We start from the raw sequence: 25,522 nt of genomic DNA on the forward strand, positions 1-25,522 counted from the left end.
CGGAACTTGTGCAGCCATGTTCTCTAACTGGGGACCACTTGGCTTACCGCATTTGCTTGGGTCACCTGACCCATCCCCTTTTAGTACGGGGACATGGTGTAATCATTGGACCAACTGGGTGAGTCATAGATTTCGTTCCCAACTCATTAGAGGATGCCAGATGTTAGATGGCTTATCCTCTACACCCTCATACTCCAGTCGGGCCATGACAAACTATGCTTTAAGCCAGTCCTCTCTTTTCGGGTGGAGGGGATCCTTCCATCTCCTACAAATTGCTCTCCTCGCCAATAGGATCATATATAATAACAGACCTTTGTCCTGCCGTGAAGCAGTTTGACAGAAAAGACCATCATCTCCAAATAAGACTAGGAAGATATTAACCTCCACCCTAGTCTTAAAGACTCCCATCAGTGTATCCCCACCTCTTCCCAAAAATGCTCCAACTCTGTACATTCATAAAAAATATGTATGTCATTAGCTAGCGCGGTATGACATCTCGGACATTTAGGTGGAGGTGTTGGGGCAAATCTTCCTATTTTGCAGGGAGTGTAATAAAGTCGGTTGGTGACAAAAAAGTGGTTCTTTTTCAAGCAGGCTGGTTTTATAAACTTATATAGAGTCTTTAAAGATGGTTCAAAAAGGACCTCTGCCTGCAATGCCATGGGGGATTGACTCCATGCCGCCTCGGAGTGAGGGATCCCAAGATCTTCAGCCTTTAATAGGTAATTGTACCACATAGATATTTCCTTTTTAAGTGGTAGGATGGATTGACACAGCCTCTCAATTTCCCCATTTTCTTTCATCTCATCCCGTTCAGCAGCGTACCAAGATACTAGCTGAAGATATTTAAATCTAGATAATCCAGTCCCTATCTTTGCCCTTAAATATTCCCATGGATGTACCCCCTCAACATCTATCAACTCCATCCAGGTAGTAATTCACGCCCTCTTTATTGGTAGTGCCAAGGTATCTCTCAAACATTCCAGGGTTCAGGGAGAGTCCCAGACAGGAGCCCGATCTGAATAGTAACCAATCCCCAAGCTGATCCTTACCCTGTGCCATAGCTCCAGGGCTGCCTTTAGAACCTTCAGACAAACCCGCTTGAAGAATCTTAGGGATCCAAACTTCTACATAAAGGCCTCTCTTCCACCTCCCCCTTCTACTCTCACCATTTCTCCCAACAATCTGCCCCAGGCCGACCCATCTGGTTTAAATAGTAGCATCCGAATGCTCTTAAACTGGAATGCCACTGCGTACAGACTAATGTTGGGAAGAGCCAACCCCCCTTTAAGTAACCTTCGTCTAAGCTTTTTCCAAGTCAGTCGGACCCCTTTGTCCTCCCATACAAAGCTTCCTATCTTACTTAGCACCTTAGTGATGTTCTTTTTTGGAAAAGTTAAGGGTATAGTGGAGAATAGATAGGAGAGCTTGGGGAGAATGACCATTTTCACAAGGATAATTTTCCCATAGATTGTTTAGTAGATGGAGGAATCCTCCCTTAACAGATGGTCTATTTCTCTGATCACTCTATTTAGATTTAGCTGGGGGATTGTATCCAACTCCTTCACAATGTATATCCCCAAATATCTGAACTCAGAACTCACTGCGCCCCTCCATTGATCTAAATTCCAACACACGACCTCTGTTTTTGAAGTTGACCTCATAGCCTGATATAGAACCGAATTCTACCAACTCCTCCTCAATCTGAGGAATTGCCGCAACTGGATCACTTGTATTTAAAATCAGGACATCTGCGTAGAGGGCCAATTTGGAGCTATAAGGCCCAGACTGGAACGGAGCAATTAATTCATTTAGCCTTATGGCTTGTTCCAAAGGCTCAATATATATATATAATAACGGGGAGATAGGGCACCCCTGCCTGGTTCCTTGCTGTATACTAAAGCTGGATGTTAATAAGCCATTTAGGAGGATCTGCGCAGTTGCACCCTGATAGCAGTTCTGCAAGGTCTGAATGAATACAGGGCCAAACCACATTGCCTCCAGGACCGCCCAGACGTACACCCAGCAGACCATCGAATGCCTTGTCCGCGTCCAATGCGACAACGGCCTAGGGTTCCGATCTTTGTATGGCTAGATCCATATTCCCAATTAAGATGTGGGTCTGATCTTCAATGTGCCTTCCAGCCACAAACCCCTTCTGGTCTGTATGGATCAACTTAGCCAAGGAGCCAATTTAGCCAATCTCCCCGCTAGAACGCCCATAAAGATCTTGTAATCGGCATTCAGCAGGGGCATTCAGCAGGGAGATTGGCCGATACGAGTCTGCCCGTAAGGGGTCCTTACCTGGCTTCAAAATCAAGACAATTATTGCCTCTTTCCATGAATTGGGCACTCTGCCTGCAGTGGAATAAACCGAATTAAAGATTGTACCCAACACAGGAGACAGCTCTTCTACTAGCTGTTTATAAACTTCACTTGGAAGCGCGTCCGAGCCTACAGCTTTTTTGTTTTCCGATTTCTTAATCTGCTCTACTATCTCCTCCACTGTAATAGGGGCATCTAAGCTGTTCCTGCCCTCCTCAGACAATGTTGGCAGTATTTTATTACTCAACCATATACGTACGGTTTCTGGGGATGGAGCGATATTTTCTTTATAAAGATCCGAGAACAGCGAAAGAAGACATGTTTGCATGTCCTCGACTTTACTCGATGTTTCCACGTTGCTGTTTAGGATCTTTAATATCGTTCTTAGCTCGATCGACTCGGGGTTTCCAAGCCTATAGTGCTCCTGCCTTCTCCCCATACTCAAAGTTTTCCATATTTCTAGAATCCCATTGAGCATTAAATCTCGCATCTAGTTTCCCTCTATACTGCTGTCTTGCCTCGTCTAGTTCCTGCAAAATTTGCGAAAGTCGTTCGAGTCTTCACTATTCAAGCCAGTTCTTTCCAGCTCTAGCGGACAAATTCTTCCTTCGATATCCTTTAGTATCTTAGCCTCTGCCCTGTTCTCAGTGCATATAATATCATGTAACCTCCCCCTTAAACAGGCTTTATAAGCGTCCCAAATAAAATCGAAGGTTGAAGACGCAATATTATGTGGAAAAAATTCCAAAGAAAAGGACTTAATGGATTCGATTACATCAGAGTTAAGAAGCATAGCTCTCTTTAACGTCCATCTCGACTGTGCCTGCAGACCTTTGCTCAGAAAAAAAAAATGCAGGGGAGCATGGTCTGAAAGATGACTAGGCTTCACGACTATTTCCTTCCTAACAATAAGGGATTGCCTATCTGTAAAGACATAGTTGATCCTGGAAGAATGTCTGAATTTCTTACTGTAAAATGTAAAGCCCTGCAGAGTACCTTCCTTAGCTCTCCAAACATCCACCAAATCGTGAATCATATTTACAGTGTTCGACGTATCTTGGGAGCCCCTATATAGTGGCTCAGGTTGGACCTATCATTTATGGGATTCAGTAACACATTGAAATCGCCGCCCAAAATGTAAGGCAGTGACTCCAAAGTCAATATTGATTGTAATTTAAGCAAATAAGAAGAATCATCAATGTTAGGGCCATAAAATTAAGCACATATTATATCTACGTTGTTTAATGCCATTTTGACCACTAACCATCTCCCAGATGTGTCTGTTTGAATTCCCTTTATGGAGCAAGAAAATGCCTGGTTTCACCAATATTGCTACACCTCTACTGTGTGAGGTCTGATGAGACAGTAAAATATTTTATCCAATGGACTTTGGAAAAAATTCAACTGCTTTCCGTTAGGCTCAGATGAGTCTCCTGCAGAAAACAGACTTGGGTGCTAGACAATTCCAAATAGTTAAAGATTAATCTCTGCCTACGGGGACACCTCATTCTGTTAACATTCTAGATGGTGAAAATGGTCTGTCTACCCCTTAATCCTTGGTCCCCCCACCATCTCTTCTATTGCCTGTATAGCTTATGTTCCTGACTGAGGTGAGAATATTGTTTTAGTTTTTACCCAATGCTCCCCACCCACCCCCCTCCCTGGACCCCGGTGCCTTTGCCCCTTTACCCCATGAGGAACCCTCCCTTCCAGTAGGCTAAGCCTATTTGGCTCTATCTCCCCACATGGGATGCAAGATTTTATATGACTATGTTCCTGCAGATATGTCGCTCTAAAATACTATATAATCAGCAGATCTGAAATTATCATCTTTTTTCAATACTTATCGCTATTCAGACGAAATATACCAACCCTCTACCTCTTCGCTCCCTGCTCCTCCCTGATCTTCACAATCAGAGCTTCGGCCTCCTCTCCGGATTTAATCAGATGCATAGGATTATTCCACATCACCCGAAGTTGTGCAGGGAATTAACTGTGCATTTGCCCCCAGCCCATTCAACTCTTCTAACCTTTTCCCCAACTCCCACTGTCTAGTTGCTGTTACATGGGAAATATCAGACCTAATTTGGAAGGTGAAGGGGTTAAAGCTATTGAATACAATTGACCTTTCCTTCAGGGCCAAAGACAGTATATGTTCCTTCACTGAGTAGGTCAAGAAATTAAGCAACATTTTCCTCTGTTTCTGCCTAGCTGGATTCCTACGAAAGGGGTCGCGATGTAACCTTTAAATTTGTCGGGGTAAATCCACATTGTCAACTCCTTTTAGGACAGGTCCCTTCAGCAACGAGATCCCATACCCCTTTAGGTCGGCCCCTTCAAGAGCTTCGGGGACATTCAGCAGTTTTAGATTATTCCGCCGAGAATGATTTTCTAGGCGCTCAATGTCTTCTTTCAACTCTGTTCTGTACACACAGTTTCGCTACTTCCACTTCCGTTGATCAAAGCGAATCCCTTATCATCGGGATTTCCTTTTCCATAGCTTCTGTTCTTAAAGTGACGTCATTCAGTCTCTTGGTTAGCGCTTCACATGAGGCCTGAATTGCTGCCTGGTTTGCTACGGATTTTAAGAATCGACTTGCCATCTCGGCTTGATTGTTTTCTGAGACAGTGTATCTGTTAGTTATTTCCTCTTTCATGGTCAGGAGAATGTCCGCTAATGTAGATGAAGTCACATCTGATTTACTGGTATTTGCCGAAATTGGTAATGGGAGTTCATCTGAGATGTTATCATTATTAGCTGCTTCCCCTGATGCTCCTTGCTTTTTACGCTCTTCTGCACATATTCGGACCGTAGCGCAAACTTCTGAGTTGCTAGTTGCCAGAGCTGAGTAATTATTAGACAAACTTGCATCCGGATGTATCGTCATAGGAGGTTTTACCACGTCCTGTTCACTGGATTTTTTTTAGCTGCTCCACCCACTAGTTTTATTTTGTTGCTAGAGCTACTAATATCAAAAAAAGTTTCCCCTGCTCTGCTTTGAATTGTGTAGGAGTTATTGAAGGTATTGGAGGTGTTGAAGCAGTACTGGTGGCCATGACCTTATAATAGGTTTTAAGTGAGGGCGTAACTTTTATCTGGGGTGGTGTGCCCTTATTGGCTTTTCCCTCCTACTGACAACAGTGTCGCTCCTTTTTGCTCTAACCTCAACACCCTCGTCAGGTTTGCAGGCTTTAAGTTTGCCCTGTTTGTTACTGATTCTGGCCTCAGAGATGGGGGGGGAGATATGCGCTGCCCAGGCTCAATCTAACAAGGCAGTACTAAGGAGGGACTAACAAGCCTAATAGCGAATCAGAAGCCAGTATTTACAAAGGACAATTACACAAGCCAATGACAAATACTGGCGGAGAATGGGAGGGGCTTCAAGTACATACTCCAATACAGCATGGCAAGTCCTAAAAAGCAAAGAAGGACAAGATGGCGCAGCGTCCAGTGCAGGGACTCTTCTCACCACTTGAATAGCAGTATACAAATGTGACACCAACTGCAGATTAGCACTGATGACGGTACAGTTCGCTCTGTAAGCCTGTATTGAACTATCAATGTATTATTTGTTATTCGGTCTTGCACTGAGGTATAAAATAATTAACTGTGCAGCGTACATGCAGAAGTATTGAACAGTTGAAAGCAGTCAATATCTGAATAAGAAGCTCATCATAGACATTGGTGCGGAGCCGGAATTAGCGAGGTCAGGTCATAGTTTTCTCTCAAGTGTTATTTTTCACAGTTCATGATGTGTTATTTAAAGACTCGCAAAATAATTTCTTGGCTCCTACTTACGCTGATTGCGAGCACGGGCCCCACTTTGTACATAGAGTATCGATCAGTCGCAGCACAGATGTCAGCAATGTCGTTCTCGTCGCTCTCAAAGCCAAGTTCCTTGCGAATGAGCAGAGCGAAGGCTTTCATTCGGTTGGCGCTTCCTCCCACGCAGACAAACTGGAAACACAATTTAAGTTGATTATAAATGCAACTCTTTTTAAAATCTCCGTCTGCTTATTAACATTTGCCCTACAATATTTAAACAGGACGCACAATGCCGTTATCTCACTGAGAAATGTCAAAACTGATTAAAAAAACAGCTACATTAATGAGACATTTTCTGCTTTGATATTGCGAGGGGTCTAAAGTGAGCATTTCTGCCTCAGAATTATTACAGACAAAGAAGAAACCAGCTGAAGCCTAAGTGCGTTTCTTAATGTCAGAGTATATATGTGGCGACACGCAGTCAATCTTTAAAACGTGTTGCTGTGGTGTTTTCGAATATAAATTAAACATAAAACGAAGAGTAGTTCTCCAGTATAGTTTATTCGCCTCATCCAGCAACAGCCTCTGGTCGTAACTGACCTAGAATCAAATCACATTCTTATTCTAAGAATTATACAACATTCTTGTTCCATGAAGCGTCCCGAGCAGGGAAGCCAGAATCTTAAAGGAAAAGGTGCATGTTAAAGAAACCCAACATTACACATCTCCCTTCTTTACAACAACTTAAGACGCAAAGAATCTAAGTTAAAAGAAGATACAAAAACTTAACAAATAGAGGAAAATTGAACATTGCCTATACGTAATCTTTCATATACATTGGAGCACTGCGTAATCTCTGACTTCTCCCACGATTATTGGATGAAAAGTTGGAACAGGACGGAGAAGGGTTAATAGTACCAAGAAGATTAGAATCAGAATCACAGTCAGTATGAGCAATGTTTTTTGACTTAACAACCACAACTCGACTTTTGTTCCAAATCCTCCCATCCTGTGTTTTGATTGCATTACCAAAAACTTTAATGACAGGTCTGACATTAGTGTATTTTGACCAAGACCTTCTCCCAACAGGTGCCTTTATTTTTACCAGGTGACCTACCTTTACTTCATGAAACTTAACACATTTAACTTTGTCAAAGTATGTTTTCCTACAAGTTTGCTATTCTATTTCTCTCTCTCTCCAAGTACCAACACGATTATCAACAAACCCCTTTTTCAGATTCATCCATCCTGGACACCACATTGTGTTTGAAACTCTTCCTTTGAATAGTTCAAAAGGGGATTTTCCAGTGGTCAAGTGAGGGGAGCAACGGTATGCATCAATTCTTTCCTTTAGTGCTTCTTTCCAATTCAAACCACTAGCTCTAGCTAACTGAATACATTCCTTTAATGTACGGTTGACCCTCTCAACAGCACCATTTGTTTCAGGATGGTATAACGATGAACGTTTATGTACTATACCATATTTGCTAAGGTAAGTATCAAACGTGGTAGAACAAAATTGCGGACCATTATCCGATAAAATGCTATTAGGAAAGCTCTCCCTCAAATATATCAGATAAAAATTTTATAATAGAACTTGAGGTTATGTAATTAACAGCACATACCTCTATCCAACGTGAGTATAAATCAATTAAAACAGTAAGATAAGGTGTATCAGATACTCCTGTGAGGGGACCCAAAATGTCAATAGCTAATTCATCCCAGGGATGATTGGGTAAATCTCTACAAACCATTGGCATTTGTCTGACTTTTAGAATTTTGTCACTTGCACAACACTCAACGCAATCTCTGACCATACGTTCTATTTCTAAATCCATACCAGGCCACCAAAATTGGGTACGTATCATCTCCTTGGTTTTTACTATGCCCAAATGACCAGAGTGAGCATGTAATAATAACCTTTTCCTCAAAGAAGGAGGCACAAGCCTTAAACCACGAGTTAACATGCCATCAGAAATGGATAACTCCTGGGAGACCAGAGACCATGGTTTGTCTAGACGTTTATTATCCTTTAATAAGGCTAATACTCTACTCAACTCTTCATCTTTTAACAATTCTTCTTTCCACTCATCTTTTCCTATTACTCCCTCCGTAACCTCACAAACATTGAGATAGTCATCTTCATCAACGTACTCCTCATCACAACATATACTATCACCTTTCACCAACCTTGAAAAACAATCTGCAGCCTTGTTTGACACACCAGGTAAGTATTGTACTTCAAAGTCAAACTCCTGTAAAGATATTATCCACCTTCTAATCCTTGAAGAGATAGAATCTAAACCCTTCTTACAAAAAACTTCTTTTAAAGGTTTGTGATCAGATTTGACAATAAATTTAGTTCCCCAAATCAAATTCTTGAATTTCTTAAGTGCTCAAAATATTGCCAAAGATTCCTTTTCAATAACGGAATAGTTTAGTTCTGGACCACGAAGACATCTGGATGCACAGGCAATTAGGGAATCATGACCATGTTTGCTTTGAACCAAAACTGCTCCTAATCCCCTATCACTTGCATCAGTGAATACGTATGTAGGTAAGCCAGGGACAAATGCATGTAAACATGGAGCCTTCTTTAATTCTTCTTTTATCCCCTCAAATTCTTTTTTACACTCATCTGACCAGTCAAACGTAACACTTTTAGCAGTGAGTCTCCTCATATTCTTTGTCTTATCTGCAAAATGTACAATGAACTTTCCATAAAATTCTACCATACCGAGAAACGATAATAATTCATCTCTACTAACTGGTTCAGCCATGTTATCGATAGAAGTAACTAAGTCTGATTTTGGAAAAACTCCTTCACTCTTGATGCAGTGACCAAGATAATTCACCTCCTCCAAACCAAATTTACATTTCTCCTTTTTGAGAGACAAACCAGAGTCAGACAACCTTTTTAACACATCACACACACGTTCATTGTGTTCTTTCATGTCTGACCCAAATATTAAAAGATCATCTTGATAACATTTTACCCCTTGAAGTCCTTTAAGTATATGGGTCATGATTCTCTGAAATACAGAGGCCGCTGATATTAATCCAAAAGGCATTCTTTTGAATTTAAAAGTACCCATGGGTGTTATAAATGCGGTTAAGTCTTGACAAGAGGTATCCAATTCTACCTGGTGGTAGGCAGATGCCAGATCTAGGGTAGTAAAGTACCTTGCACCCTCTAACGTACCTACAATCTCATCTATATTAGGTAGCGGAAATCTGTCTACCACTACCTCCTTATTCAAAGCTCTTAAGTCAATACATAAACGAATTTCTCCAGTTGGCTTCTTTGCTACTACAATCGGCGCTAACCATTCTGTTGCTTCTACTGGTTCAATTATATTGTTTGCAATTAACTTTTCAATTTCCTTTTGAACTTTTACTTGTTCAGCAAGTGGAATCCTTCTTACCTTTGCAACTATTGGAATCGCATCTTTTTTAAGCTTTATACAATGCTTGTAGTTTTTTAGACAACTTAACTCCTCTTTAAATACAGATGGAAATTTTTCTGCAAACATATCAGACAGGTTTTCTACCTCTAGTATTTGTACCTGAGGTGATGCATTCGGATTAAGTGTAACACCTAGATCACGTTGGTCTCTCCAGCTAATTAATGCATCCCCAAAATTGGTAACATAAATCTTCCCTGGAATAATTCTGCATCCCAATTCCATAGTGGCCATGAAATATCCCAAAATCTTAATCGGTTTGCTGCCATAACCTAAGGGTAAAATATCACTTTTGAATAACTTTACATCTTTTCCAAAAGTTTTATGCAGCAAATTTTCATCAATCATAGTGATTTGAGAACATGAATCAAATTTGAACTCAATCATGGCATCATCCACTTTAACTAAATGTGTGGGATGTTCTAATGGACCACTACTAATCTGGAAAGTCAGTTTTCACTTGTGGTTGAGACCATCTCTTACTAGTATTATCTCCTTTGCTTCCCTTTGTTCTACAACATTTTGAAAAATGACCCCTTCTCCCACAGTCATTACAAATAGATTTCAAAGCAGGACAACTTGAAGAATTGGCTAAATGACCATTGTTGCCACATCTGAAACAAGAAAATTTGTTAGACATATTAAAATTCGAATTAAATCTACTCATTCCATTGTCATTTTTTCCAGTGTCCACCTTATCTTCTTTTTTGACCTGACAAACAACTTCCTCAACCTTTGATTCAGTTTTCTTCTCTGGTTCAACCAACTTCTCTTTTTCTCCTTTTAGTTCATCCACACATTTCGTCATGTGCTCTACTTGCTTTGCTATCACTAGTACTTCTTCCAAAGGTGGTCCATCTTTCAGCCATAGTTCCTTCCGAATACTGTCATGAGCACATTTCAATACGAACTGATCTCTTATTCTTTCCTCCAAAGTTTGACCAAACTTACATGAAGAGGCTAATTTTCTTAGAGCAGATACATACGTTTGGTTCACCAGGACTTATAAAAAAAAACGCAGGTTGAGTTACATTTTGCATTTTTCTCTTTTTTTTTTTTAACTAATACTTTTGAATTGCAATGCAGACTGTGTTTCTCTTTGTAAGTATTTATTATTGTTTTCCTTCAGAGGTTCACTTATAACATGTGATTTTATTTGAATTAAAAATAAACTTGTCCCTTTAATAGGTATTGTTATGTAACAATGACTTCTTTGCCTCAACTTTGCTTTATTTTCAGATTTTTTATTTTTTTTATTTTTATGTAATAATAGAAATAAAGACTAAGTAAAACAGAGATATTGTTCTTTTCATCTGTTTCTATAAACAATGCACTTTTCTTAGAATTGTAGAAGAGAACGTTTAGATAATCCTTTCCTCTGTTTCCTTAAACAAAGCTTTGTTCCTTTCTTGGAATTGTTGAAGAGAACGTTTAAATAATACTCGTTCTTTTCCCACTAATGTTTGTCAGTGAAACGCAAAGAACGTGGTTAGTTCACAGCGTCTTACGTCACAGAAGCGCACGTGTGCGCAGTGAGTCACTGACCCGCAGGGAGGCTTCTTCTGAAACGCGCTACGTTTTACAATTCTGATCGCGCTCCTTCACGCGAGCAGCGCGAGCAACTCTAAACTGTATCGTTAACGCGGAGCGCGTTATTTTCCTTTTCTTTTTTTTTTTTTAAAGTCCCCTTTTTAACTTAAATATCCTCCCGCTGTACTCCTCACCGCACCATCCAGTCGAGACACGTCTTCTTGGCTCGCTCGATCAGCCGCTGGGAAGACACTGCTTCCTTTTCAAGTAAATCAGCCGCTGGGGAGGAAGGTCGATTCGGGGAAGGCTGTGTGTTGAGGCATCGAGGTAGGATCGTCGCCAATATTAATGTGGTGTTTTCGAATATAAATTAAACATAAAACGAAGAGTAGTTCTCCAGTATAGTTTATTCGCCTCATCCAGCAACAGCCTCTGGTCGTAACTGACCTAGAATCAAATCACATTCTTATTCTAAGAATTATACAACATTCTTGTTCCATGAAGCGTCCCGAGCAGGGAAGCCAGAATCTTAAAGGAAAAGGTGCATGTTAAAGAAACCCAACATTACAGTTGCCTTTAACAACCGACTAGGTTCAGCGTGACCATGGGGAGCGGTTTATGAAGCGCCACAGTCTACGGTTCTGGACTAGTGGCCTTTAATACACTTCATAGCAAGGCCAGCAGTATATTCAAAATGGCAAACATGTCTTCTCAGATGAACCAGCTGCCACGGGGATTGCGGTCACATTGTGGTGGAGCTCGTCTGAATGAGCCCTGCAAGTCTGAAACCTCGGAATCATGCCCGCTAAAACTCAGAAAGGCTGTGCTGCAGGAACACTTGGGGAGGACCTACCATTGAGGCAGCAGGTTCAGTAACACCAGGGTCTTTAGGGGCTCATTGAACCCTGATAATTGATGTATTGACTGCAATAGCGAATTCTTTCATTTACAAACAACAACGTATTGTTATTTGAAATGTGCAAAAGCCTATGTTTATATAGCACAGATATAATAAATGCAATTTTTGTAGCAGGTAATCATACTTCGATGCTATAAGCCTGCAAGTGAAGTAATCAAGTCCTAACTTGGCCTAACTTTGGACGCCCTATTAACGGAGACTGCATATTAACTTTGAAAGGCTTGTTTTCAAAGCTTGTGTTGTTTTTTGAAAAAAATGTATTTTCTCTTTTGCTGCAGATGTTGCAATTTCCCAAAAACCTTCTGTTAGTTAGTGAATAGGTAAATATTTTGTATTAATCAATTGATAGTGAGGTTCTCACCAGGAGGAGAGGTGACAACAGTGAGGATGATTCATGGAAAGAATTTTCTGAACCGCAAAATATGGACAATGTATCTTTTCAAAGACTAGTGGCTGTAGACCATTGTGCAAATGTGAGAAGATGGAGAGTTTACTTACTCCCAGGAGTTTACTAAAATCATATTGGATGTTGTGGAAGATGAAAAGAAACAGGTTATTAACTAGAACATCAGTACTCGCAAACATTTGCCACGGTGAAACAAAATTTGGTCTGTGATGTGACCAAGGGCTGCACTGATGCTAGCCGGTGGCGGTCATGAAGGGGGCATTTTGGGGGTGGGTGGGGTTGTGACAGTATGGTGGGTGTAGGGGGAAGTGAAGCACATACATCTAGTGGCTGAATTGCACAATGTGAAACCAAAAAACCTGGGATTAATTCCGGCTTCCCCACTTAAGCAAATCGTGTGATCCTAGATAATTGTTTTATTTCACCTTCCCTCCTTTTTCTTCATTACTACATATAAAAGAACCTCAGAATGCATGACATAAGGAGCTGTGCTGTACAGAACCTTCTCCTGTGTTTGATTTAATACACTATAATGTTGTTCATGTATAAAAAGGCACCCAGGCCACCCAAAGAGTGCACATGACAACTGACTTGCCTCTTAGTTCACTGTTGGAATTGTTTTCAGGCCGGGGGTAATGAATGAATGTTTCAGAAATTTAGTTTGAAAACTATCATTTTAAAAGAAAATATTTCTCAATGCACTGATATAATCGGATGTACTCAGGTGAGATAGTTCTGCATGTTACTGAAATACACTTTTGATTTTTGAAGAGACCTTTACACTTTTGCCGCATTATGTCTTCGAACAGGACAGTTGTTCCCAATTTCGAGCAGTGCAAGACAACCTAGTTTCTTCCTTTCTTGAACTTCAATTATCATTTAAATAAAGGCTTGCCTGTTTATTAAACACACTTTTTAATCAATCATACTGCTAAGTTAAGTAAACAGCAGTCCAGAGTTGATGTTGAACTCTCATCCAGCAGCACAGATATTTTCTACTCTCATCCAGGATGCTTGTCTCCGGTCCAGGGAAGACATGGCTTGGATGTTCGAGCTGGCCTGTTCGCATTAGGCACAGGGTCAAGACTGGTTTGCATATAGCTGTGTCTGAAATGGGGTGCGAAGTGAGCTAAAGAACGATGAAGGATTCAAACCGGATCTGTGACTGGGGGCGAGTGTCTGAAAAGTTTCAGTGCTCCGTCCATCGTCTCCTTGTGTTTGCGTTGAACAGATGTGCATGCGCCCCCCCCCCCCCGACACGTACACTGAGTATCACTGATCTATTGTGTGCTTATATTAGTGAATGTTCCTAGAGCAGGAGATTATTTTCCTTTGAGCTTTTCTCTCACTCGCATTTGCTGGAGACTCAGAGTTTCTCTATACCTTTTCTCTTGGGAGGCTGCTTAGCTTTTTTTTGTCTGCTGAATTATAGCGGAGGATACTTTCCAGCTTGATATGAAAAGGCTTTATGCTTGTGCATTGACTCATCAGAACTCTTTATTGGGTATCTTAACAGATACCTCATTCTATTTTACTCCAATTATATTTAGATTAGGAAACTTCCTTTATGGAACACACTTGCTGTATTATTACAATATTAACCATAATTTTAGCCAATAATGTATTTATCCTTATATTGAAATATTGATTATATTAACTTAATATTGATATGTATTGATACATATAAGATTAAATACTTTCTAAATAATGAAAAACGAAAGAATGGAAAATAAAACCCTTAAGCACACACAAGTTCTCTTTATTGACTGTACTAAAAGTCTTAAATGATTTTATGAATATGTGTTTAATGCAGATGATTGCTCCTTTTTATTTCTCCTTGTCGTCCTTGTCGAAAAACAAAAGGTTCATATAACCAGTGGCAGGAGTTATTTAGTTACGATACCCGTAGCTTTGTCAAGGAGTAGCAAGAGGGAGATTTAGGTCACAGGAGAGGAAGGAGCTAAAATAAAGTGCCCATGTCCCTTAAGTTGCAAGCCCGAACTTGGAAAGTGAAGGAGTTCGCAGTTTCGTAGGCGATTGCAGAGGTGTAAGTATCAATAAGGTTATGCACCACAAATATTTTAATTTAGAGTTTGTCACTGTGTTGAAGTTTTGGGTCCGGTATTTTGGTAAAAGGCTGATAGATTAGTTTAATCTAAAAGCTTGATGTTGAGAAGTTGAAGTTGTTATTGGATTCAGAATAGTCCAAGATCCCGGGACAGTTAATACATAACAGGTTGTGGTGCTATTTGTCTGCTGAGGTTTTGTGGTGCAGATTCATGAGGGTCCATCGACTATAAATTTAAGCTGGGAACTGTAACAATTTGTTGCGATTGTACTAGTACTGATTGGTGTTACTGACACCCAGAGCGCAAAGGGGATGCGGGTGATTTCCTGCTGTTCGAGGTTTGATCTGTATGTGCATGTGTGGGAAGTCAGAATATGTTAAAGCCTTATTTGCGATTTGTTTCCTGTATGCATGAACTACCTTGAATTATTTAATGAAGCATACAAGAGTTATTTGTTTATTGCGCTTGCTTAAAAGTTGTACAATTTGTGTACAAGAATTGTAAAGGCAGGATGACCTGCTGCAAGGAGTGAATAACTACATCAGAGTGTGCCGCGCTGGGACTGGTCAGTTGGTGTAAAGTGCTGTGCTGAGATTGGTTTATGATTTATCAAGTACTAAGCTGTCATAGTCCTACAAAAAGAGGATTGTAGGAAAATATTAACATATTAAATTATATATTGAATAAAAACATTGACTTTTTATTAAATTGATGTTTGCATGTTTTCTGTTGAAACTTTGCAATCATGATACGTTTTAAAGCTCTTAGAGATTTGATGAGTGGTGATGTGCGGTTCCCTGCTCGGGAAGGTGAAGAGGCTCTTCCAGAAGGTACCCCAGGTCATTATACAGCAATAAATATATAATGTCTTCATTTAGGTTTGTGGCTTCGCCAATGGCACAAGATCACTGAAAATGAAAGACCAGATTTCCACAATATGGCACTTTTGATATAAAGAATATTGAATATTTGAGGGACAGAATATATGAAATGATGCCACCTCCTTGACCTACACAGCATGAAGCATTAAATGCTTCAGAGGGAGCAGTTCATGCCAAAGAGAAAGAAAGGTATCAGAATAGCGCAAAGAGAGCAGTGCGAAATTACAAAGATACCCAATGGGATGAAGAACAGCAGAGGTGGAGGAGATGCATAGTCGAATGTACTCCGCTATAACAACGGAAGAGACAAAAAGTTAATGAAAGAGCAACGCGCCAAGATTCTCACCTGCCTTTACTCTCCATTGGTTGTGTACCACAGTAATAAAACATAAGAATAGGACAGCTCTAGCATTATTTTAATCCACCTTCCTGTGCACTACCCAGCCCTCAAACCCCAACGCACCCCACGGCTTCTTCAAAAGACCTCCACAAAAGAGCCCAGTTTATGGGAGCCGGTTGGGCATTGCAGCGCTGCCCCGACAAGGAGCTTGGCCCAATAATGAAGCATGACATCTTTCAGGGTGTGTGAGGGCATCACGAAGAAAGACCTCCCATTTCCCACCCCTCTCACTAGGAACTGCACACCCTCTTGATACACATTTGTATAAATATCAGGAAAATGCATTTATATATCGGAGTAAAGAAATGACAAGGCATGCAGCTCTCACACAATAGATCAACCAAACTGGCACAAAAATACGAGGTAGATCTCTCTAAGAGTGTTCCTCTACACAGATGCTTCAGGGCACAGTTAGATGAAGTTGTTTTGACTATGCAGTCCTCAGGAATAAGATTGCACTTTGTGGAGTAGGGGAAGTGCATTAAGAAATAGAGCAATTTTGACAGGTTAGAGAGAAAGTGGGCAAAGAAACAGGGAAAGAAAAAGAAACAATCAGATACAACAGAAGCAATGGTAAAACTCCAACATTACCCCCAGATGAAGATGAGGCCTTAACTTTCTCTATGAGGGAGATACCAGGTGGAGGGTATGTTCATGTATCATGGAGCAGAGGTGATTTGGTGGCATTCATGAACAACTTTCCAAAATGAAGAGCGAATCCTACCCAAGAAAATCCCGAAAAGGGGAATTATGTGCTATAGTTTGTTAATGGGTTGCAACCAGAAATCAGCATGCACATACAACAGAATTCGATTTGTTGGCAGAGAAAAGCTTTAGATGAGATTCTGAGGTATGCAAAACACTAAATGAGATATGCAAAGGGATGAAGCAGAAGAGAAATGTATGTTGGCTCAGACTAAGCTGGCTCAAAAGGGATTTCAGAATCAATTGCATGAAGGGAATGTTGGTGGAATGCAGGGTGTTGGTTTCCAGAATGGAGGGGAGATAGTTCACGGTGGAATGAATGTTTCTCAGGGTAGGTGTTTAGTTGATTCAAACTGGAGGAGGAGACAATGCAATGCTGAAGAAATAAAATCCTCATTATTATTTTAACAGGCTTGGGATTGGAAGTGGGACTAGAAACAGAATCCAAATGGAATAAGTGGTGATGGGCAAATGAAAGGAGTAAATCAAACACAAATGCAAAATGTTCCAGTCCAACAAATGCAGATGCCAAAGCAGTCACAAGTTCCTATGATGCAGGCCCCACACACCCCGATGCGATGGCCCAACAGAATAGGAGTAATTCCAGATTCAATATGAATCAAGTACCAAAAGCAAATTCAAATAAATTCCAAAATCAGAACCCATTTCAACAGTTCCTTGTTCAGAAATGCGTCAACCACACACAGATAGCCGCAACCGACATCACTTCACTGAATATATACAGTGTGCAAACAAGACATTCCGTCTGTTGTAATATAAATGTTGTCTAGATGTTCTTAGCAGGTTTCAGCAATGTCAAATACAAATAAGTCTGTACCGCTATTTTTTCCTTTCCAAATTTAGGACTGGTCATTTACGTTGCCAAAGTGTCTTTGTTGTGTAATTGTCCATTGTATTTATTATTGATGTCTTGTTGAATGGTCACATGTATGTCTCTTTTTTATGACATGAATTTGACGTAATTTTTCCATGTATTTTGCATAAATGAATATATAAAGAAAAGGTGAAGTAAAAACACCAAACCCACTTTACGTGTTGAAAGGGGTTTTCTTTAAATAGATTCAGGATACCTAATTGGGCACATGCTTCGCACACCCAGAGAGTGAGGTGTCCAGGTGAAGAAGTAGTATTCTTTGAGCCATGCCTGAGACCTTGAGTGTCCATACGTCTTGAAGAACCAGAGGAGGGTGAAGTACAGCAAAATATCTCACCTGTATAGGTACCTGAAATCTTGCAAAGTGGTGTGAAAATATCCATTGAAAATGAAGAATTGAGAGATGAAAGTAAAGGAACTGTTGAAGCAACAGAAGAGCAAGCAACTGATCCAGGTGAAGGTAGAAGTGTGAGAAGAAAAAGACCCCTGTGGAAATCGGAAGGGCCAAACGGTAGGAGCTAATTAAGATCTAGTGTGTCACTTGAACGCATTCCACAAACCATCTTCGAGGAAATAGAATCTGGTTGTATAAGCGAGATGGAAGAAGATCAACAGACACCAAGGAGATCCTACAGAGCCACGGTACGTTGGTGCAGGTATTCTGCACCTGAATGGACATATTACTCAGAGAACATGCCTAATGCAGCAGATCAAAACCCTAATGAACGGAGATATGGCTCATTTAAACCTCTGTGATATGCCACATTAAAACAGCATTGATTTAAGATTCTTGAAGCAATATTACAATCAAGAACTTGACTAGTGCTATCTAGTGAATTCAAACTGAAAGAACTGATATGACAAATGATGACCTGTGTTTAAACCAAATTATAAGAGACGGTTATAAAAGCAAATACAAAAAGAATGAAGAATTCCCTAGGGCCAAGGCTGCAGTAGAAGAGTAGGGATAACATTTCTAGAAGAAGATGGAGTAGGGCTAGCAATGCATCACAAAGACTAATGTATGTAAGCTGAACAGGAAATCACAAGTTAATCACCAAAAGTTTTGCTCATTTCGCACAAGTAGAAATCAGCACAGAATAGTGAGTCTGCCTCCTGCTATATTCTATTGAAGGTCTTACTGTAGACAAACGTGTATCTTCCCCAAGGCTAAATGCAGAGTAGTGATTATTGTCACATTCATATTTGTAGTGCTAGCATTTAAAATTTTAAGTTGGAATGATTTTTACCCCAGAAACAGAAACCCTTCGCTCTATGTCTACATCTCCTGCACACAATAAATGAGAAGAAACTAAAAGCTTCATTTATAGACATCACAAAAGAGTAGTTCTCCCCAAATGTGTATTCCAGATTACATAAGATACATGCTCAAACTTTAGACATGAAGGATTGCTATGTCTGGGCACACTTACCTTCTTCAACTCGAGAAGATGTGACATATCACCTCAATCCACTTGAAATGCAATTACATGTAGTGCTTTTCTTATATTTTTATAGACCAGAACATTGTTTTTCTAATTATGATGATGATTCTTTCTAAGGTTCACCTTTAGCAAAGAATAAATCCTCATCCACAAGCAAAAGACATGGAAATTGCATGGTATTTCTTTAGGTTCCCTACAATTATAGACACCATCATGGCATATGAAAGGAATCTCACCTATTTAATGAGACCCTTGGAGAAGAAATTAATTTTTAAAATTAGAAGAGCTCACATATTTCATAAGGCAAACAGGGTGGAAAATGTTTGAAAGAAAGAGGAAAATGAACGCAAGAAAAATGATATATTCGAAATTAAAATTAGATGGGAGACAGAAAGAGAAATTATGTGGTTCACAAGAAGAGAAAGCAGTTTAAAAAGAGACACATTGGGATAAGTAGCGGTGAACACACATTTGTAGTTCTGGAAGGGTCAGGGGAAGAGGAAGTTTTTCCTGGAGCTTATTTTATTTACAGACAGGATGTCAATTTCCAGTTACCTGCTGATTGAGGGTTTTTGTGCTTTAGCTTTGTTGTTTTATAAGAAGTATCATCCAAATAGCATAGATGCTTTAACAATGGCTCCTTCACACAGACAAGCGTAGCACTATTGTTGGGACACAATTAGTGTGAAATTTTGGAGTGATCAGATCACCAGTAGTAGTTTTAAACAATGAGTAAGTTAGAAAGGTATCTACTATAGAAGATACATTTTCTACCAGTACATCTGGTGTTCTGCTAGCAGTGAACACAAAATTAGTGGCTATTCAGGCAATGGATCTGCAAGATTGCTTACATCTAGATATATTATTAGCAGCAAAAGAGCGTGAAAAATGTTGCAGGCTCAACATTGCTGTTCATTCATAACTGACAAGAGTAGAAAGATAGAAGATTTTGCAAAGGACATTCTGACTTAAAACCTGAATTAGAATCTTTAGAAAGTGTATTGAGAACTTAAAGTAAGGGAACTTCTGTTATTGGAAATTGGTTTGCAATTGTAGGGGGAGGACTTTAAATTCATACTAAAACCTGTATTGTAGGCATTTGTGTAATATGTTTTTTTTAAAGGCTTTAGAAACCATCTAACAAGGAAGAATAATAAATAAAGAGAAATGCAAATGAAAGGAGAATTAGAAATGGAAGCAAAAAAAAAAAAAAAAAAGTTAAAGGAAGTAAAAACCCTGAAAAATAGAAATCATGACTCAGCAAAGAAAGAGGGTACACTTTAGAGACTCATTTGTAAGAAATTGTGATGTTTATTCAACCATCATAGGGGGAATTTTGCAATAGAAAATTCCTTCATTTGCAAACAAAAACACATTTTTAATTGAAATGTGCAAAAGTCAATGTTTAAATATCACAAACAATAAATGCAAACTTAGTAGTAGGCAATCATACTTGGATGTTATAAGCCTACAAGTAAAGCCCAAGGCTATTCTTTGGGATGGGGAGTTGGCAGTATGCTGGGGCCATAGCCACAGGATCTGTGGGGAATTTTCCGCAGGGCCCGATCACAGTGATGTCATAAATGATGCCATAAAACGTGTCATGAAAGATGTAATATGTGAGGTCATAAGCAGGGCATGGAGGGAGTCCAAGTTATACTTAGCTGTGCTAACTATAACAGATGACGTTCTGCATTTTGTTTAGTTTAAAACATTAATGTTGTCACTGAAATATTCAACTAACTAGAACGTTACTTTATTCTAGGATGGATCGCACACCGCTAGCCTCTCCTCCGGATCGCCCCTAAGCACTCTGGTATGTGAAGTGCGTGTGGTTTGAAGAGTTGAAACAAAGTTTGTAAGTGGTTCACCAAAGTTAGTGCAAGTAAGTACTTGTTGTTCCCAAGGTCTCTAGACCCGAGACATGGCTCGGCTTTCGGGATAGTTTCCCTCATCAGTAGAGAAAGTATTTGGGGTGGATGAGAAGGCCGCCAAGTAACCGTCACAGGCCTAGAGATTCCTGTTATAGGGCTCCCATGAGCCCCCAAGCTGATGAGCTTTTGGAGACGCACCTGCGCGCCAGAGAGGCATCGAGGACTGTGACGGTTACTTGGCGGCCTGCTCATCCACCCCAATGTTGTATATGCCTCATTAGATATCCACTACAGTTTAAAAATCAAAAGATAATTAAAAACATAGAATGCATGGTCTTATCCTCATCCACGTTTGACCCATGTGGTTCCTTGCAGTTAAACGCCAGGATAAAATATGTTTCTAATTTCCAGAGTTCCTTTTCCCTGTCCCCCCCACTCTCCTTTTCCTCTGGACTTCAGCGATACATGTGTACTGCAGGCTCACGGGGTTACTCTGGTGGTGGGTTTCAAAATGTCTTGCAATTGGGTACGTTCTGTCTTGATTTACAATCGCTCGCCTATGATGAAGGACTCGTTTATATACGAGTAAGGTTGTACTTCCTATATAAATTTTTAGGACAGGAGCATTGTAACAAATAAACAACAAAACTGGATCTACAAGTCAGAAAGCTTCTAATATTAATGGTTTTATTAAGAAAAATCTAAAATCAGTGAGATTCTTGCCATGCTGGCATGCTTTGCATTTTTAACACTTTTTAAAACCTGGTTTCTGATGTAGCCATGTGGGGGCACCTCCCTTCCTTTCTTGAAATTCACTCTTGACGATCAAACCCTTCAGAGGCTTTGATCTCTTGTATGTGATGTCAGGATTTCTTTTGACCTTAGAGCCCAACATCGGATCGTTTCTTATCAAATGCCAGTGTTGGTTAAGGATAGACCTGATTTCTTTGTGTTTCACATTAAATGTTGTTACGAATCTAGAGCGGTCTTGATTCCTCAATTCCTCTCTCTGTTGTTGCCGTTTAGTTCTAGATGGCTCAAACAGTATTTTGTGTCTCTCTAGATTCCTCACCTTGGTTGAGGCACCTTTCTAAATTGCAGACCAATATTCCCTTTGGGTGAACCTCTGTGTCACTTCCTGCTCTATTTATCGTATTCCTACTGGTTGCTACATGCTCTCCTTGCCCTATAGTATTCCCCAAAGGGGCTACTTCTGAATAATGCGTCAGGATGAGCACTTTCCGCATGGAGAACGGAGTTCCCAGCAGTAGCTTTGCGGAATACAGTGGTTTACAGTTTCCCTCCTACAGGTTTAACCCAGATATCCAGAAAATCTATAGTGGTCCTACTATAATGCTCCACAAATTCTAGATTTAGGGAATTCTGGTTAAGGTCCTTGATGAACAACTCGATGTCTGTCTCCGTGCCCTGCCACAGCACGAAGAAGTCATCAATAAATCGGATCCATAACAACACGTTCAGACCAGTGTTCCAGGGGACTGCCACCGAGCACCTGTTCCTCCCACCAGTAAAGATGTAAATTCACATAACTGGGGGCGAAACAGGTGCCCATCGCAGTCCTCTGTTCCTGTAAATAATGATCATCACCAGAGAAAAATATTCTTCGTTAGGCACCATTCCATTAATTCTAAAATCATGTTGTTATGATTCAGAAATTGTACTGGTCTGCTGTTCAAGAAATATTCAGTCGCTCTAAGACCATCTACATATCTTATGCTTGTGTAAAGAGTGGATATGTCAAGTGTTAGCAGTAACATGGTTTCTTCGTTCCAACGGATATCAAAAATATATTTCAAAAAGTCAGTGGAGTCCTTGATATAGGAGGATAGTGATCGTACAATTGGGTTCAGACAATAATCGATGTATCTTGATGCATTTTCAAACAGGTTACCACAAGATGAAATAATCGATCTCCCTGGTGGACTATGAAGACTCGTGTGCACTTTTGGGAGCATGTAGAATACTGGAATCACTGGTTTCTCCATTTTGATGAACTTTAACTCATCCCAGCTCAATAAACCTTCCTCTTTCCAGACATCCAACCTTGTAAAGAATTGTTCCTTTATTTTATCATACTGCTTTAGGCTGATCCAGCTGTAACAATTATGATTGTTCAATTGGCTGAGGGCTTCCTTCTTATATAGCTCCCTGCCCCACAGCATGACATTCCCCTGCTTGTCTGAGGGTTTGATCAGCACTCTATCTTCTCCTTGTAGTCTCTTGACTGTTTTATGGAAAAGTGCTTTTCTCGGACACATTCTCTTTTTAGTCTGATTCACCACAGAATATAACTGTTTTAGATCCTTTGTTACATTTTCACTAAAGATATCCAAGTTGTCCCTCACTGTTTGGAGTAAGAATCTAGATGTTGGTCTAAAGGGGGTATGATAACCCCTTTCCATTCCTGTGGCTATAGGCACTTGTTCCTCACTTCCAAGTTGACTATCGTCATTTAACAATGAAATCATATCCCTTAAGGCAGGTGCATCATTAACATTCAAGAACGCTTGGTCAGTTAGGGATTCTGGAGTTTGTTCCTGCAATGGACGATTAGCGCCATGTTGGTTTGTGTGCATTTTGGACAACTTGAACTTACGGATGAAGCGGTATTAAGTCCATCCTGCAATTAGGATAATTATACTCATTATCATCACAGAACGAAAATCCTAATTTTAATACCGACTTCATCCTCTCTTAATTTCACAGTACTCAAGTTAATGATCGTTGTATTGTCCATTATTTCTTGGTTTGCTTTTTTGTGTTGGAGCGCAGTGATCTTTTTGTTTGCCAACTTTGTGCTCCTCCAGTATCACTCACCTCCTCTTCTTTGCTTCCTCTTCCTTGACCTCTTCCCCACCCACGTCCTCATCCCATGTGATGGTCAGTTTGTCCTGCGGCGTCCACAGGCTGCCCTCCTCCACTTCCTCGCCGTCTCAGCAAAGCCTTGGGATAACTGCGCAAGCGCCCGTGCATTTCGTGTGAGAAATGCACGGGAACGTGCAGTTTTCCCGAGGATTTGCAGAGACACGAGGAAGAGGAGGAGGGCAGCCCAGGGATGCCACAGGACAGGTAAGTGGTTTTAATTTACTTGTTTTAATTAGCATATTTACTTGTTAATAATGGGGGTGGAGGCGGGAGGTGTAGTGGGCTACGCGGAGGGCCACACAGTTTGTTCGCAACTCCGTGGCCCTCGGCGTAGCCCCACTACAACCAGGGATAGTCCCAACTATAACTAACTACCACCTCTAGGTGTGTGAGTAATATATATATATGTGACCTAGCTCCGTTCGCGGAGCGAAACGCGTCAGGGAGGGCACTTGCTCTGGTATCACTGTGAATACATTTCTGCACTGCTACACTATCCTGGTGTATTGGCGTTCCTTACTTGATGAAGGCTCATCAGAGTAAACAAGAGGAGAGGAGAAGAGGTCCGTGCCAGTTTATGACCGCAGCAAAGGGCGGTCGGGATCTTATATATATATATATATTCATATTCACTGAAAAAACCATAGGTTTCAGGCCTTATATAGTTAGGAATCAACATTTAAAAAACCTTTGAAATTCACTGAAAAAACCATAGGTTTCAGGCCTTATATAGTTAGGAATTAGCATTTTAAAAAAACTTTGAAATTCACTGGAGCGGAGCGCGACGAGGCAAAGTTAAGGAAAATTTCAGCAAGATTCCTCAACCGGCGCCAAAGTTATTCCCAATAGAATGTTGCGATTTCCCTATGGAAAACAATCCTAACGATCGATAGATTTTTTTTTTTTTTTACCACCTACTGGCGGTCGCCAGTAGGTAGTTATAGTTAGGATTGATTTCCATAGGGAAATCGCAACATTCTATTTGGAATAACTTTGGCGCCGGTTGAGGAATCGGCCTGAATGTTTCAGCAACTTTGCCTCGCGGCGCTCAAACTTCCCCTGAAAGTTTGGGGGGGATTCGTCAAGCGGGGGCCGAGATAAAAGGGGGGGTCCCAAAACGTGTTTTCCCCATGTTAATTTCCATAAGGCGGTCTGTCGCACTTTTAGCTCGAATGGCTGAATGGATTTTCACCAAACTTGGCAAAATTGTAGGGACTGGTAGCCCGATGTGCCTTTGCTATGTCTCAAGATATGTGCTCCAGGGGATTTGGAGTAATTTAGGTTCAAAAAAATGTATATATCTGTAAGCGCGCCCCGGTACGCGCACCGGGGAGCGCTCCGGGCGCGCCACGCGACTTACGCACGGAAAGCTGATTGCTCTCGGGTGTCTGTAAACATTCGAAACAGTCCGCAGCGGCCGCCATCTTGTGTCTGGGTAGGATCGAGACACAAGAGGTGGCGAAAAACAAAGGGGGAAATGACCAAAAGGGGGCAGGGTACACCCCCCCCCCCCCTGACCCCCTAGGTTTGATGTGGGGGCCATAAAAGGGTCCCTCGGGTAAAACTTTTTTAAATTTGTTTTCGATTTTCGTGGGGGGAGCGCCCGGTACGCGCACCGGGGAGCGTACCAGGGAGCGTACTTTGGTGAAAAATAGTGAAAATAGTAGTGTAAAATAATCATTTTGAGTGATTAGAGGTAGGGTAGCTCCGAAAAGAGCTTTTGGGTTCTGTGGCTGATTTAGGTACCTACAAGTACGTCCCACACACTCCCACACGCACACACCCCCACACCCACACCCACACACTCCCCACACACCTCACACACGCACACCTCCACCCACACCCAAACACCCCACACTCCCACACCGACACCTTACACATCCACACCCACACATACCACACACCTCACCCCCCCAACACACCTCCCCCCCACACACACACACACCTCACAGACACA

The 25,522-nt window shown here is 40.8% G+C and overlaps 1 protein-coding gene across 3 annotated transcripts in view; it reads right to left on the reverse strand.

Moving 5' to 3' along the window:
- The window catches only part of UPP2 (uridine phosphorylase 2), a 256,997-nt gene that overhangs the window by 115,401 nt on the left and 116,074 nt on the right, over nucleotides 1-25,522 (reverse strand). For 2 of the 3 annotated variants that reach the window (XM_078683859.1, XM_078683858.1), the window contains exon 3: nucleotides 6,125-6,283. The exons of the other annotated variant lie outside the window; for it this stretch is intronic. In XM_078683859.1, coding sequence (XP_078539985.1) covers nucleotides 6,125-6,283 — 159 coding nt within the window. The remainder of the gene's footprint in view (nucleotides 1-6,124; nucleotides 6,284-25,522) is intronic. 3 annotated transcript variants of the gene reach the window in all.

This window comes from Lissotriton helveticus, chromosome 3_1 (genome assembly GCF_964261635.1).
Source record: "Lissotriton helveticus chromosome 3_1, aLisHel1.1, whole genome shotgun sequence".
In the NCBI taxonomy this organism is placed as follows: domain Eukaryota; kingdom Metazoa; phylum Chordata; class Amphibia; order Caudata; family Salamandridae; genus Lissotriton; species Lissotriton helveticus.